This window comes from Rhipicephalus sanguineus, chromosome 11 (genome assembly GCF_013339695.2).
Source record: "Rhipicephalus sanguineus isolate Rsan-2018 chromosome 11, BIME_Rsan_1.4, whole genome shotgun sequence".
Lineage (NCBI taxonomy): Eukaryota > Metazoa > Arthropoda > Arachnida > Ixodida > Ixodidae > Rhipicephalus > Rhipicephalus sanguineus.
This window is the reverse complement of record NC_051186.1, coordinates 65,741,144-65,754,703: the sequence shown is the minus strand read 5'-3', so window position 1 is coordinate 65,754,703 and position 13,560 is coordinate 65,741,144. Positions and strand designations below refer to the sequence as shown.

Genomic DNA, 13,560 nt, shown 5'->3' with positions numbered 1-13,560 from the left:
CTAGTCCGAAGGAAATTGTTTTTGGCAGCGCCCACTGGAAACCATTTATTTCTAGCATTAATATTGAATCAATGAATTATTGATGCATAATTATTGAATATCTTGATAAAAGCTTCCAAAATTGACTTTTAATCAGCGTGCGCAAGTGGGGATGTGTTCAAGCTGACTAGGTTCGGGATCGCGTCCAGGGACGCGATCCGCCAAAAGCTCTCTGCTATTTTAATGTTTGGCTACCGTAGTGGGTACACCTTGATCGCGGAACAAAGCCAACCAGCAGCAATTCTCGGCCAATCCCCCACAGTGGGTGTGAGGCACAGTTGAAGGTGAACAAGAACAAGAACTAGCGTGGACACTTCGTAGCCATGAAGAAAACCAAGAAAGGCAAGAAACTGCCGTCGACTTCCTCCCGTCACCTGCAAGTGGAAACGACCTCGACAGCCAACAAGACCAATCCAGACACTGCTGAGTCCGCCGTTCCGACCTCTTCGTCAGAGCTAGAGACGCTAGGTTCCCGCAGTCGGCGTGCAGCTGTCCGCAAAGCAAAGTGAGTGTGCGCCATGACTCAGTAAAAGGCTTCGGCATATACCCAGAAAAAACGTTAAACATTTACTCCATAGAGTAGTAAAGTAAACGCTCGCTATTGGAAGAGGAAAGAAAGGTTACATCTAGCAGGGAGCATCCCGTGAATACATTGAAGCCCAGTCGTAAAATAAATAAGGCAAACAATAGTGGAAAATGAGCCGTCATTGCGTGATGCGGGAGCGGTAAGGGCTCGGCGTCCAGCACGCGGAGAAGACCCGCCGCGGTGGCTACGGTAAATACGATGCTCGGCTGCTGACCCGAAGGTCGCGGGATCGAACCTCGACCGCAACGACCGCATTTCGATGGTGGCGGAATGCTAGAGGCGCGTGTACTTAGTTTAGCCGAATGTTAAGGAACCCCAAGTGGTCGAAATTTCCAGAGCCTTCCATACGGCGTAACTAATGAGCATATCGTAGTTCTCGGACGTAAAACCTCAACAATTCTAATTATTAACGTGACACTCTTTCCTAATTGTTTCCATCCATGCCTACAAAGTATTGCAGCGATAAACGCTACATAATCAACATCAAGGTAAAGTGCGTCAGACATAATGGCTTACGCTCTAATGGGTGGACTTATCTTTGCCGAATGCAGCCATTTATATGCTCAGTCAGCTCATGCATAGCCACCTTGGTATCATATGAAACGGAGGCACACTAACGCGGCGCACTTTCTTATTTCCGCGTATAGGTTACCGCAAAACGAAAACGACATCAACGGCGCCATGCTCCAGTTCGCCGTGGATGTGTACCTAGAGCTGAGAGCAGCCACCGGGGCCGCCACTGGAACCCCGTCCAACCTGCTTTTCTCTCCCGTGGCCGTGCAGACCGTGATGGCCACGATGATGGCTCTCTCGGGCGGGCGCACTGCCGAGCAACTGGCCGAAGCACTGCACCTGCACAACATCCAAGACGAAGATTTCAAGGTGGCCCTCCTTGAACACATCGCTGCGCAGCAATTGCTTTCCTGCACTCTACAAAAGCGTTTGCACCCGCTGCAGTTAATGTTGTCCCCGAACAATGACCTTCACCTGCCGTGCGGGCATCTTCTTTTTTACGTACTCACTACGGCGCAAGTTAGGTTTCTTGGTCTCGTTTCGTTTCTCCCAAATTGCCCTCGTAATTTCTGAAGTGTAGGTCCCGGCCGCGGCGGTCGCATTTCGAAGGAGGCGAAATGCTAGAGGCCCGTGTACTTTTCGATGTCAGTGTGCGTTAAAGAACACCAAATGGTCAAAGTTTCCGGAGCCCTCAACTACGGCGGACCTCACAATCATATTGTTGTTTTCGCTCGTAAAACCCGAGATACTAATATTATACTTTCTGCAGTATTAAGCACGAGGTATAGTACCAACTAGTCCAATTAGCATTTTTGTTCTTTAGTGCAGCGCGTTAGAATGAGTAAGAATTGTCCCCTCTTGCTGCGTTTATCAAATCGGAACAGAACAAAGCAAGCGATACTCTGGACCGTAGGTTTGCCACATATCTCATAAAACTGCCACACCACTTTGTCTGTCTCATCGCACATTTTTTTCCATATTCATGTGCAGCTGTACATGCAGCGTCGCGCGTACAAGCTCACCGGCCTGGCGGGAGGCTTCAGCTACTTCTGCTTCAACAACAAGACGCAGCTCATCACGGGCAGTCACGTGGTCCCTAGTACCGCTCCGGGCACTCCTCTACGCACGGTCACTGACTCCCTGCTTGTGGAGCACCAGCACGCCGATTTCGCACTAGGTGACAACCGTTTAAATCTACAGTGAGGAGAAAATACGGAGCACGAGATTACCTCATTTTGAATGAGAGCTCCATTGGAAAGCCGTTACGAACTTTATGTGTCCCCGGACACATAATAGGAGCACTGGTTGACACTTGATAATGTTGACTAGATTTGGACCCGAAGGTCGCGGGTTTGATCCCGGCCGTGGTGGTCGCATTTCGATCGAGGCGAAATGCTAGAGGCTCGTGTACTTTTCGATGTCAGTGCACGTTAAAGAACACCAGATGGTCTAAATTTCCGGAGCCCTCCACTACGGCGTGCTTCATAATCATATCATGGTTTTGGCACGTAAAAGCCCAGATAATATTATTGTTCGCTAGGGTTGGCTCTTATTAACCAGCTTCGACTATTGCGGGCCGCAGTGGATGGCTATGTGTAGCGGGTGCGCGTGTTTTGAATTCCGCCGTTACTACCACACGTGAGTGGGAACTGAGAGGACGAGGAGGAAAGAAGGTGGCCTCCGTTGGAACTCGCAGCGTAGCGAGGCGTATAGTTGTTCGTGGGCCAACGCCTTCTCTGAAGATGCCTGCGACGTCGCCCGCTTTCCCATTGGGACGGGAGGTCCCTCGTAGTTCATTATAGTCTACGCAAGGAGCGCTTACAGATGACACTGCTTCGGGTAGCATCGAAAGTGACTCCATCACAACCATTGGCGCAGCATCTACGGTGGACGCTGCCTCCTGGGCTTCACTAGACATTGCGGGTCGAGCGTTGCACAGCGATACTGACCCGCGGAAGGCGGAGACATGCAGCGCCTACCTGCGCATGCATGAACAGTGACGCACGCTTCACTTATCGCGTCATAGAAACCGCACATCACCGTGATGGTTGCGTGTACGTGAGGGTTCGCGCTAAAGTGAGCACTTAAGGTGAACGGTCGTCTCCTTTCCTCCTGAACCCGTATTCTCACTATCGCGTGTAATAGCATTATAGTGGCGTTAAAGGCACGCAACCAGTGCATGTCACGAGGATGCGGCTAATGTTTCGCAGTTTTGTAAGTCACCCTTACGAAAATTCGCCACAATTTCTGTCTTTAAAGAGATACTGTAGTATCTCTTTAATAGTATCTCTTCACTTTATAAAGGGAAGCAATGAATAAGTTTACATCGATAAATTGTACTCTGAAATTTCTACCATCCTTAAGTTCACCATCATAGGTTTATTTGTTAGAAGAGAAAATCAGGGTCGTAGTTTTAATCTTAAGTTTTGCGCCAAAATCCTCGTACGTGACGACAGGAATTTCACAGTGTTTTTTCGTATCTTGGCGAGGAAAACTTCTTGAAACTTGGGATGTCAGGAAGCCTAACCCTCTCAGAGGACAATGTATTCCCCATTCGCCGATTAAGAACTGCGCAAGCCCTACAGTACGCCATCAAAATCTATGACATCACGGCGATTTGTGCGGGAACTTCAAGGCCGTCCCCGCCCGCATTTTTCTTTTTGTGCGTTTCCTTGCTTACTAAGCGTCTTCCCGCGGCAAGAGCGGTTCATTTGGATATGATAAAAGAGTAATTTACTCATGCGAGAAAAATCGTCCTTCTCTTTAGCCTCTCTTTAAAATGACATAGGGATCGACAAACCGCTCGCAGATGGCGCGAGCGTGAGGGAACGCGTCAACGAGTGGCTACACGTGATGTCGGCCTTCGAGTGCGAGAACGCCATCCCTCAGGGCGCTCTGAATGAGACCACATCTCTCCTGGTGGCCAGCGTGACGTCACTGCGAGCGGCTGACTGGAAGTGGAAGTTTCACCTCAAGGACACCACTTCTGGAGTCTTCTACGATTCTTCCGGAGCCCACAAGCAGGGTGCGTACCTGTCCTCGTCAGAAACCTTTTTACTACCTCAAGAAGAGCGCAATGGCGGATAAGCTGGGCAAACTTTTATCGGCGTCGTCGTCGATGTTGCAGTGATGTTCACTATATACGTCACTTTTTTGCCGGATGACACGGTTCACTTCATAGAAGCCGACGTTGTTATAGATAGATAGATAGATAGATAGATAGATAGATAGATAGATAGATAGATAGATAGATAGATAGATAGATAGATAGATAGATAGATAGATAGATAGATAGATAGATAGATAGATAGATAGATAGATAGATAGATAGATAGATAGATAGATAGATAGATAGATAGATAGATAGATAGATAGATAGATAGATAGATAGATAGATAGATAGATAGATATAGATAGATAGATAGATAGATAGATAGATAGATAGATAGATAGATAGATAGATAGATAGATAGATAGATAGATAGATAGATAGATAGATAGATAGATAGATAGATAGATAGATAGATAGATAGATAGATAGATAGATAGATAGATAGATAGATAGATAGATAGATAGATAGATAGATAGATAGATAGATAGATAGATAGATAGATAGATAGATAGATAGATAGATAGATAGATAGATAGATAGATAGATAGATAGATAGATAGATAGATAGATAGATAGATAGACGGCCGGACGGACGGATGGATAGGCGCGCTTTCTAAGTTCCCCATAAACAACCACCACTTAACGTATACCTCATGTCTTCTTTCATTTCGCCTGCCGACGCAGTGACCATCATGTATCAACGGGGTCGCTTCCCAACGGCCGACTGCGATGACGAACTGGACGCGACGGCCCTAGAGCTCAGATACCGGCGCTACAAGAAGTCCATGGTGATCATTCTGCCGCGCAAACGCGACGGACTGACCGCCCTGGAAACGGCGCTGACGGGACCCCGGCTGGAGAGCTGTCTGGACCGCCTCCAAGACCGAGGGAGCGTCGACGTCAAGCTGCCCAAGTTCGCCGTCAAACAGACGTTCGACCTCAAGGACGTGCTGCCCGGGTTGGGAGTCTTGGACTTGTTTGTGCCGGGCGTTGCCGACCTGTCGTGCTTAGCGTCGGACGAAGCCGAGCCTTCGGGTTTCGCCGAAGGGGGACCCCACCTTTCGCTTGCCGTCCAATGCGCCTCCTTGCAGACCAAGGAAAAAGGCCACAAGGTTGGCCCGTGGGACGATCCGGAGGCTAGCCTGACGTTCACTGTTGATCACCCGTTCATGTTCGTAGTTCTTAGCAGGGCTCCTGATGCGATACTCCTCATCGGATCGGTGAGGGAAGTTTGCCTTCCCTACATTTAGCCGATATTCACATGTATACATATGCTCACCTAAATATATATCAGACAAATAAATACGAAAAGCGATAACACAGTGCAAAGTGTTGAAAATTCTTTCGTGTGGTGTGCGTTGTATTGTTGAATCAGAGCGGCCACGAAACAATTACAAATAAGTTTGTCGTCGTCATTCACATCTAGAAGCGTGCAGGCTACGCCACAGGATAGGTCACTGACCCACACATATGACACGCACATACAGTAAAACCTCGGTGATACGAATCTTGCGGGGTTACCAAAAATATTCGTATGATCTGAAATTCGTATCACCAGAAAACATGGAAAATTAGTATGCGACCAAAGAAAGTTGGCATACGTTTTGATTTAGTGATTCTCAGGGCCGCAGCGACGTCATGAACAGCTCTGAATGACTGCCAGTAAAGATTTTAGACGTCAATGATCATACTAGTACTCGTAAATATACGGTGCATGCGCGCGTGAGTAATTAAATGAACCAGATGTGTTGTGCTCCGTGACCGTTAGTAGCCCCTTCCTAATCTTACTACGCTATTCTGCATGACACTACAGTACTGCGGCGAAAGTGACTTAAGAAGCGCTTTGCACACGATAGATAGAGGCCAAGCTCCTTCGCCAAGACCGTCCGCTTCGTCTCTCGGGGTCTTCGTCCACCTTTAATGGGACTTCATGACGGACCCGTAGCCCAAGTTTCAGTCTCGTTTCATAGAACGTCTGATTGCGGGGACATGGCTTGTATCGACAGTACAAAGACGCTGCTGCCTCGAGCATAGGAGCACGCGTCAACACTTCGGAAAAAAAAAAAAAAACGCGACGTGAACGTTATCTGTAATCTAAACGCGAAGGCACCTAAAGGCCTCCAAGATTCGCGCGCACTCTCTGGGAGGCCACGAGGCACCGTTGATGGTCGCGTAGCGCGCATGCCCACGCCCGTGCGTGACTGCCACGTCTTCCGCGACAGTACGGGCAGCACCTGTTCGTACCTGTGCGCCAGCGCACGTTCGTATCAAACGTTGCGGGGTGCAAATCGGTTCGCAACAACCGTACTCCAATACATTGCAGGCTAATGTCCCTTGGCCGGGACCATAGAAAAATTCGTATCACCCCGAAATTCGTACGAGCCGTGATCGTATCACCGAGGTTTTACTGTATTTCGACGAATGTGCGAAGTGTGACAGCACTGTGAAGTTAGTGACTACGAATAATACCAACACTATAGATTCACGAGATGATTTTTTTTGTAGGCTCTCGACAGATTCGCATATCACGCACAATGCAGCGCTAGCAAATAACAGTCACTCTACAAGTTCCTCGAAGTGGCAAAAAGAGGATCAAGGCTGTCGTTGAGGGTTGTTGCGGTTTGCAGTGAACTTCACCTTGGACGACATTGAGAGCACCGACCTACTTATTATCTCGCAGTCGAATTAAGCCAATAAGCATAATACACGACATTATTTAGCTGATTCAATAGCTCCGCTACTTACAAGTTCAAAGTAAGCAGTATGCTCCCGGAGGCCTAACGCGCAGCCCATAGTATGCTGACCTTGCTGACAAAAAAAAAGATTTAAAAAGGAGCAGTAGGCCCATACTTCCACAGAATCAAATTTCGCTACGTTGTCGTCCCCCCCCCCCCCCCCCGCCGGACAGTTTTTCATTGCTGCCAGTAAACCATGTAATGCTGTAACTAAAAGCTGTTCTTCCGAATATAAGAAATAACTTCGCAACCATAGGAAACAAAGATAATTGTAGCCCTAAAAAGTCAATACTTCACCGCTTCGTCCTGCAACGCATGCAAGTCACTGGGACTCCGAAGACGGGTTGTGTTACGAGCATAGGCGAGCGCATGAGGGGGGCAGAGGGCGGGGGGGGGGGGTGGCCGCCCACCCTAATCATATGAGGGGGGCGCCAAGTCTGCCCCATACCATTACTCAGCCGGGCCTGCCCCGGCATTGTTTAACGTGCGAGGTTATGGCCATGAAGGTATTGACGATAATGGCAACGCAGACCACTGATGTCGCTTTCCAAGAGCTGTTCACTTCCCATATTTACCCTTCGGAAAGCCGAGGACCGAAGGTAGCAAAGGTAGGTCGTTGAGGGAAGCGCGTCATCGCTTCATTTTCATTTTTTACATCGACTGCGAAGCTTGAAAGCTTGTTTCTTTCGAATGCAACTAAAAAGGGGAGGGGGGAGGGGTGGGTGAGGGGGGGTCTGCGGTGGAACATCTCTTCCCTAATGGGGAACTCTGCACGCGCGTATGGTTACGAAGCTTTGTTCTTCCAGCTTAGCACATAAAACAACTTGTTCCTTGTTTACGCTTTCCTAAATCAATTTTGGATTCATTCTAAAAAGACAGGGCGGGCAAACACGGACACAAGAAAGAAGTCAGGACACCACAAACGCCGGAAGTCCTGACCGGTGTCCTTACTTCTTTCTTATGTCCGTGTTTGCACGCCCTGTCTTTTTAGAATGAATACTTACCAACTAGCTCAGCTCTCTGTTATTCTAAGCTTCAATTTGGGAGTGGAGCTTTATCAATACTATGTGAAAACTTGCTAAACGTCATTTTATGATGACATTGATTGTCGATGTTGCTGACGCCGACGCCAGCGCGCAAATATAGAGTAGGTGTTCTTGACTTAAGCGTACAAGACAAGGAATGTTCAGAGCAGCTTTGCGGTCACACTACGACAACTACCGACAAAAACGTACATCACTCCAGCCATGCTAAACAGAATCGATCCGGACATTTCACCTCACTGTCAGCACTGTAATCACGTGCACTGCAATTTCGAACATATGCTCTGGCTGTGCCCCTTTAATTTGGGGTCAGGATTACCAGACAAACCCTACTGGGAGGCTGCCATGCGCAGCATGGAGCTCAGCAACCAACTCCTGGCAGTCCAGAGGGCTCGGGACATCGGCGAGAGGCTCCAGCTTCCGGCACTTTCCTGGGTGGTGCCACCTGGCTGAGCTAGCGGGACCTCCAGTCGCGTTCAGCTTCTGCCACTTTTGGAACACAATAAATTTCTCACTCACTCTCTAAGAGCAGCCTTTTTTAAAAGAAAATGAGAGTGCAGTTTTCTGGTATGTATGATAATGATTCATCAAGAATTGCTACTTTATTTAGAAAATATGTTCAGGCAGGCAGGCAGGCCGAAATTGTGCACTTCAGATGCGATGTGTGCATGTGTCCTTAGCAGATTTAGTATGCACCAGCGCCACCAAGGCATCAGCCGTTAAGAGACATGATTGGGGTCACGGGTCATGCGCTTGCACCCAAACCACGCAGTCAAGCTTGAAAGATATTGCAAAACTAGTAGCGAGACCAAAATGTACCAGGAGTTGTGACACGTAAGAATAGATGGGCACCGTCTCGAACGTGTCCATGTATTCAGGATCAAATTAACTGTAACATTGAATTAGCCAAAGCCAAACAAAGAAGGTTCTTCTGAATTGCCATTCTTGCATGAAAGTGTGGCCACCACACAAACGAACACTGGTGGCACACCCTGCTGGCTAATTATTGCTTATAAAGCGCTTACTAATTAAAATACACTAAATACATTGAAAGACTCGTAAAACGATTAGACGACGTGGTATAAACACAAAGCGAGAAGGTGCGTCTTCAGGAAATGAAGCTTCGGACAAAAAAAAAGACACTCCGCTGCACCCCATGAAGAAAAAAGAAAGAAAACATAAAACCAAAAGACAAAACACAGAAGGCCAGAATATACTCCCAATTCATATTTTACGTGGAGACCCACGCCAGCGCTTGGAACTGCTTCGGAATAAAAGCCTATACGAATGTCATATAACATGAGGAGTCTCCTTAACGCGTGTAATATTGCGTGGCAGAAGCGTAGAATCGCGCCAGGCGTCAGACATGCACATTGCACAACGAGTGAAAGGCCTAAAGGCCCACCCATTACAAAGCTCTCAGACATATTTTGTTATCATCACCAGCAAAAGCATCAACAAAACGAGCCGCTGCGTAGGTTCGCGTGTTGCCTTATACGGACGCGTAGTGGGCACTTCGCCGATTCTCAAAAGGAATAATTATGGCGTAGTGGGTACTTTGCACCTGTACTTGCTGTAGGCATTCTAGGATATTTTTAAAAGGCCAATGTTACTCCCACGGACGTTCCTTTCCTTGTGACATGGTTGAGGCGTACACCGAGAAGCGAAGCGAGGCTACCGATTGAGAAGGCGATGCGAACGGAGCCCCGATTAGGCTATCACATTTCACTCTTGAGGTGAAGCTCAAGCGTCCCCCCTCCAAGTTCTATTCTACTGACTTTTGTTAACACTATTTTTAACACGTGTTTCCCATTTATAGGTTTCCTCAATGAGATTCAGTCGCAGGAAAGCTCTTCGCGCCATCCGCAACTTGATTATAGAACCAGAAAGATTACCGTGTGAGGTTTATCAAATTACGCATTCATTCTTTAGCCTATTAATATTATATTTCATTAGTTAACGTCCTTTGCTTTGTTTCAACATTTTTTTTCTCTTTGCAACCACGCTGTCAGATAAAGCTCATAAGGTCACTTATAAGCATTCGCTTAGGCCGACTCAAAGCCGAAAGTCATCCAGTGAGGTTACGCAAACGCTCCTTTTTATTTATTTATTTATTTATTTATTTATTTATTTATTTATTTATTTATTTATTTATTTATTTATTTACTTATTTAGTAGTCACGCGAACCCCGCAGTGACGAAGTGGACGCCCAGCACACGAGCTCACGTGGTATTTTCCGTACCTCACAAGACGACCTTCAAACATAAACATCTAAGGCTTTCGCCTTAATAATTACAATACTGAATAATAACATATGGCAGACAGACAGACAGACAGACAGACAGACAGACAGACAGACAGACAGACAGACAGACAGACAGACAGACATAGAACTTTATTGGGTCCTGAGAAGCGCTACTCTTAGAGCAACGCCGCGGGCCGCTCCCACGTGGGGACGGGGAGGCGTAGCCTCACCGCCGCATCAAGGGCTCTCTGCACCGCCCGTGGTTATGGTAAAGACTCTGAACTTCGTAAGGCAGAGTCCCAATCCTGTTCTGTGAGCCGACTTGGGCCCCGTAACGAGGGGCACCGCCAGAGCATATGTTCAACGTTACTGATCTCCCCGCAGTCGGGGCAGGTAGATTCTTGTGAAAGCACCTGCCTCTACCCCATTGCACCGTATAGTGGGTCCGAGCCATCGATGAGAAGCAAGAAAAAGAAGGCGTCTCGTCAGCAAGCCGTAAGTGTCCGATTGCATAGCTCATGGTTTGTGATAAAGAGAACGTCATACATGAACAATGAAGCATATCGTAGAACGTCACTGTGACTGCATGCAGAGCAACGTACAGTTCGTGCATGAAAACGGTTTGGTCGTACAGAACGATTCGAGGAAAACCTCATGGAAAGGAGAGGACCTACCTGAAGAGCCTCGTATAAGAACATCCTAAAATATATGCTTTAACTCCTAAAATGCAGATCGATATAGTCGACTGAGATGAATTAAGAAGAAGGTGGATTTCTCCTTTGAGTCGTCTTAGGCGGATGCGTATGAGACCGTGTGAATTTTCTCGACACAGGCAGGCCGAAGCATTGGCCATGTCCGCCAGCAACTCTCCTTTCCCGGTCAAGGAGCGCAACCCGATGCTGCCCCGTTACAACGTGCCCAGGGTCGTACTCGATGATGAAGGATACGAAGTCATGGACGATCTTCGCACCGACGACCTACCACTGGTGAGCACTGCACGCGGAGGATTTCCGGCTTATCATATAAAGTGTCATGTCATAGAGCGTATATTAATGAGAACTAACAGACAAAGAGCGTGACACTAGTTGCAATGACACGCCTTGTTAACCTAACAGCCGCCCTTTGAAAATGACATTGTGTATAGCTCTTGTCTAAGCGTAAGCTCGAAAATAATAAAATTCTATTTTCGCGAATCTAACGCCATTTGGCAGGTCGCTCTGAGCTTGTTCCGTTGTGCCAAATGAAATGAGCTTATTTAATGTTGAACACACTGTCTTATTTATTGTTGAACACACTGGATCAATTCAATTGAATGAGAAGAAAAAAAATGTCGGTCTTGTGTAGGCGCCGGTGCAGGTCCACATCCCGCGCTAATGGCGTTCTTGAGTAGGTCTTGGTGTAATTCTAAATCCTGCGCTTAATGCAGTTTCACTACCATGAAACCTCAGGAAGTGTGTAGCACGGGCTATACTCGGCGATTCCCTTGCGCTTGCCACCGCCTCGGCCATCGCGCGCTCGTCGAGGAGGTGGCGACCTCTGTTGCGCGGCGCGGGCATAATTTGGATACTTCAGAAGCGTTTTCGCAATTTCAGATAAAATATTTCGCATAATTCTTGGTTATTTCTGTAGTTTATAATATTTCAGGCTTCGTTAGTTTATTTTGCACGGGTTTGAGCATTGTTAGCCTTGTTTTAGGCCTGCATTGATCAATGCGTGACCATGTGACTTGAGACAGTGGGTGGACGACAAGCCGGGCCCTTAAAGTGCTACGCACTTAAAAGAAAAAAGACGATGGCTCTAGCCTTCGAGCCATCTGAGGCGCATGCATGGACCCTGTGAGATTTTAGGTGCGTAGTTGTCGTCCATACGTTGATCTCATGTGGCGTTCAAAATCTCTCACGCTTAAAGGGGCCCTGCAACACCTTTCTTTGTTATATTGGAATAGTCCCATTATTGACGTATGACTCTTCACGAGCCATATGCCGCAAAAATTTTTCGAATCCGTCAAGTCTAAGCTGTGTTACCAAATTATAGAGATCACGTTCCGCAGCTTTCTCTCTCAACTCAACGCAGCGAGCGCGCGGAAAGCTGCGCGCGGCGTGAGGGGAGGGAAGGAGGGCGGAGGTGCGAGGAGGCGACGTCAGCGCCGGCGGCATTTTTTTCATTTTTTTCTCTCTGGCGTCTCGTCGCAACCACGTGGTCTGTGCCGCCACTTCCGGTCGGCTTGCGTCGTTCTCGTCGAGCGCAGTCGATCGCGCTGTGTATCGCGCGTGCTTGAAAACTGCGCGTCGGTTTGGTAATGTTGGGTGTGCACCTCGAACGCCGTAGTGTTTTCATCGCTCTGCCAACCATGGAAGCAAACGTGCGCGCTCGTTTGGAACGAATGACAGCTGAGATCGGTTTCGGCCCATACTCCGATACACCGCCTCGTAAGACGGCACTGGCAGACGACCCGAAGCGCCGCCATTACCTGACGCCAGCATTGTTATCGGAGACACGCTGCGCCCGTGCCTCGGTCGGTCGTGAGAACGTGCCGACGATGCAGTTCTCAGCTGACGAGGCAACACTCGAACGTCTGCCACTCTCAACGGCAACCGGCGATGGTCAAAAGCACAGAAATATTCACGTTTTCGGCACTGCGCATGGCGAAGAAAACGGAACCACGCAACTACGAGCAGACGAGCTGTCGGTGAGACCGGAAGTGCTAATATTAATGTTTGTTCGGTGTTTTTAACGCGATAACATAATATAAACATACATATTATCTACTTATTGAACTAAAAATTAACAACGAAAGTAAAAATGAGGGTGCTATCGTGATTATAACATCAGCCAATGGTGGAACAGCCGACAATCGCGTCATATTTTGCGGACTAATACATCATTTGTCGAGAGAAGAGGGAGCGATTTTCAGCTGACTTTGAGAATTTATTGTAAATTCCAGGCCGTGCGCATCGCTATAATATTTGGCTCGCGTGTTCTCGGGAGCCTCGACTACCGATCGGCAGCGCTTTTTGAGCATGCTCGAAAAGTGTTGCAGGGCCCCTTTAAAATCAAGTGGCCAATACTCGCTAAAACAAGGCTAGTATTGCTCAAACCCGGGTTAAAATAAACGAACAAGGTCTAAAACATAATTAACGTAAAATTGCTAAAAACACTTCGGAAACATGCGGCAGATATCCGCACCGCGCAAGAGAGAGGGCGCCACCGCCTCGCCAAGCAGGCGATTGCTCCTCCCACCGCCGCCTTCGTCGCTACATCTGAAGGGGGAAACGACCTCACGGA

The 13,560-nt window shown here is 47.8% G+C and overlaps 1 protein-coding gene across 1 annotated transcript; it reads left to right on the top strand.

Moving 5' to 3' along the window:
- Positions 1-356: 356 nt before the first annotated feature.
- On the top strand, positions 357-5,672 carry LOC125756150 (serpin B9-like). The gene is made up of 4 exons (XM_049411155.1): positions 357-544; positions 1,273-1,657; positions 2,129-2,315; positions 4,936-5,672. Exons 1-4 carry the CDS (start codon positions 363-365, stop codon positions 5,499-5,501), a joined length of 1,320 nt encoding a protein of 439 aa, XP_049267112.1. The 5' UTR covers positions 357-362; the 3' UTR covers positions 5,502-5,672.
- The last annotated feature ends 7,888 nt before the right edge of the window (positions 5,673-13,560 follow it).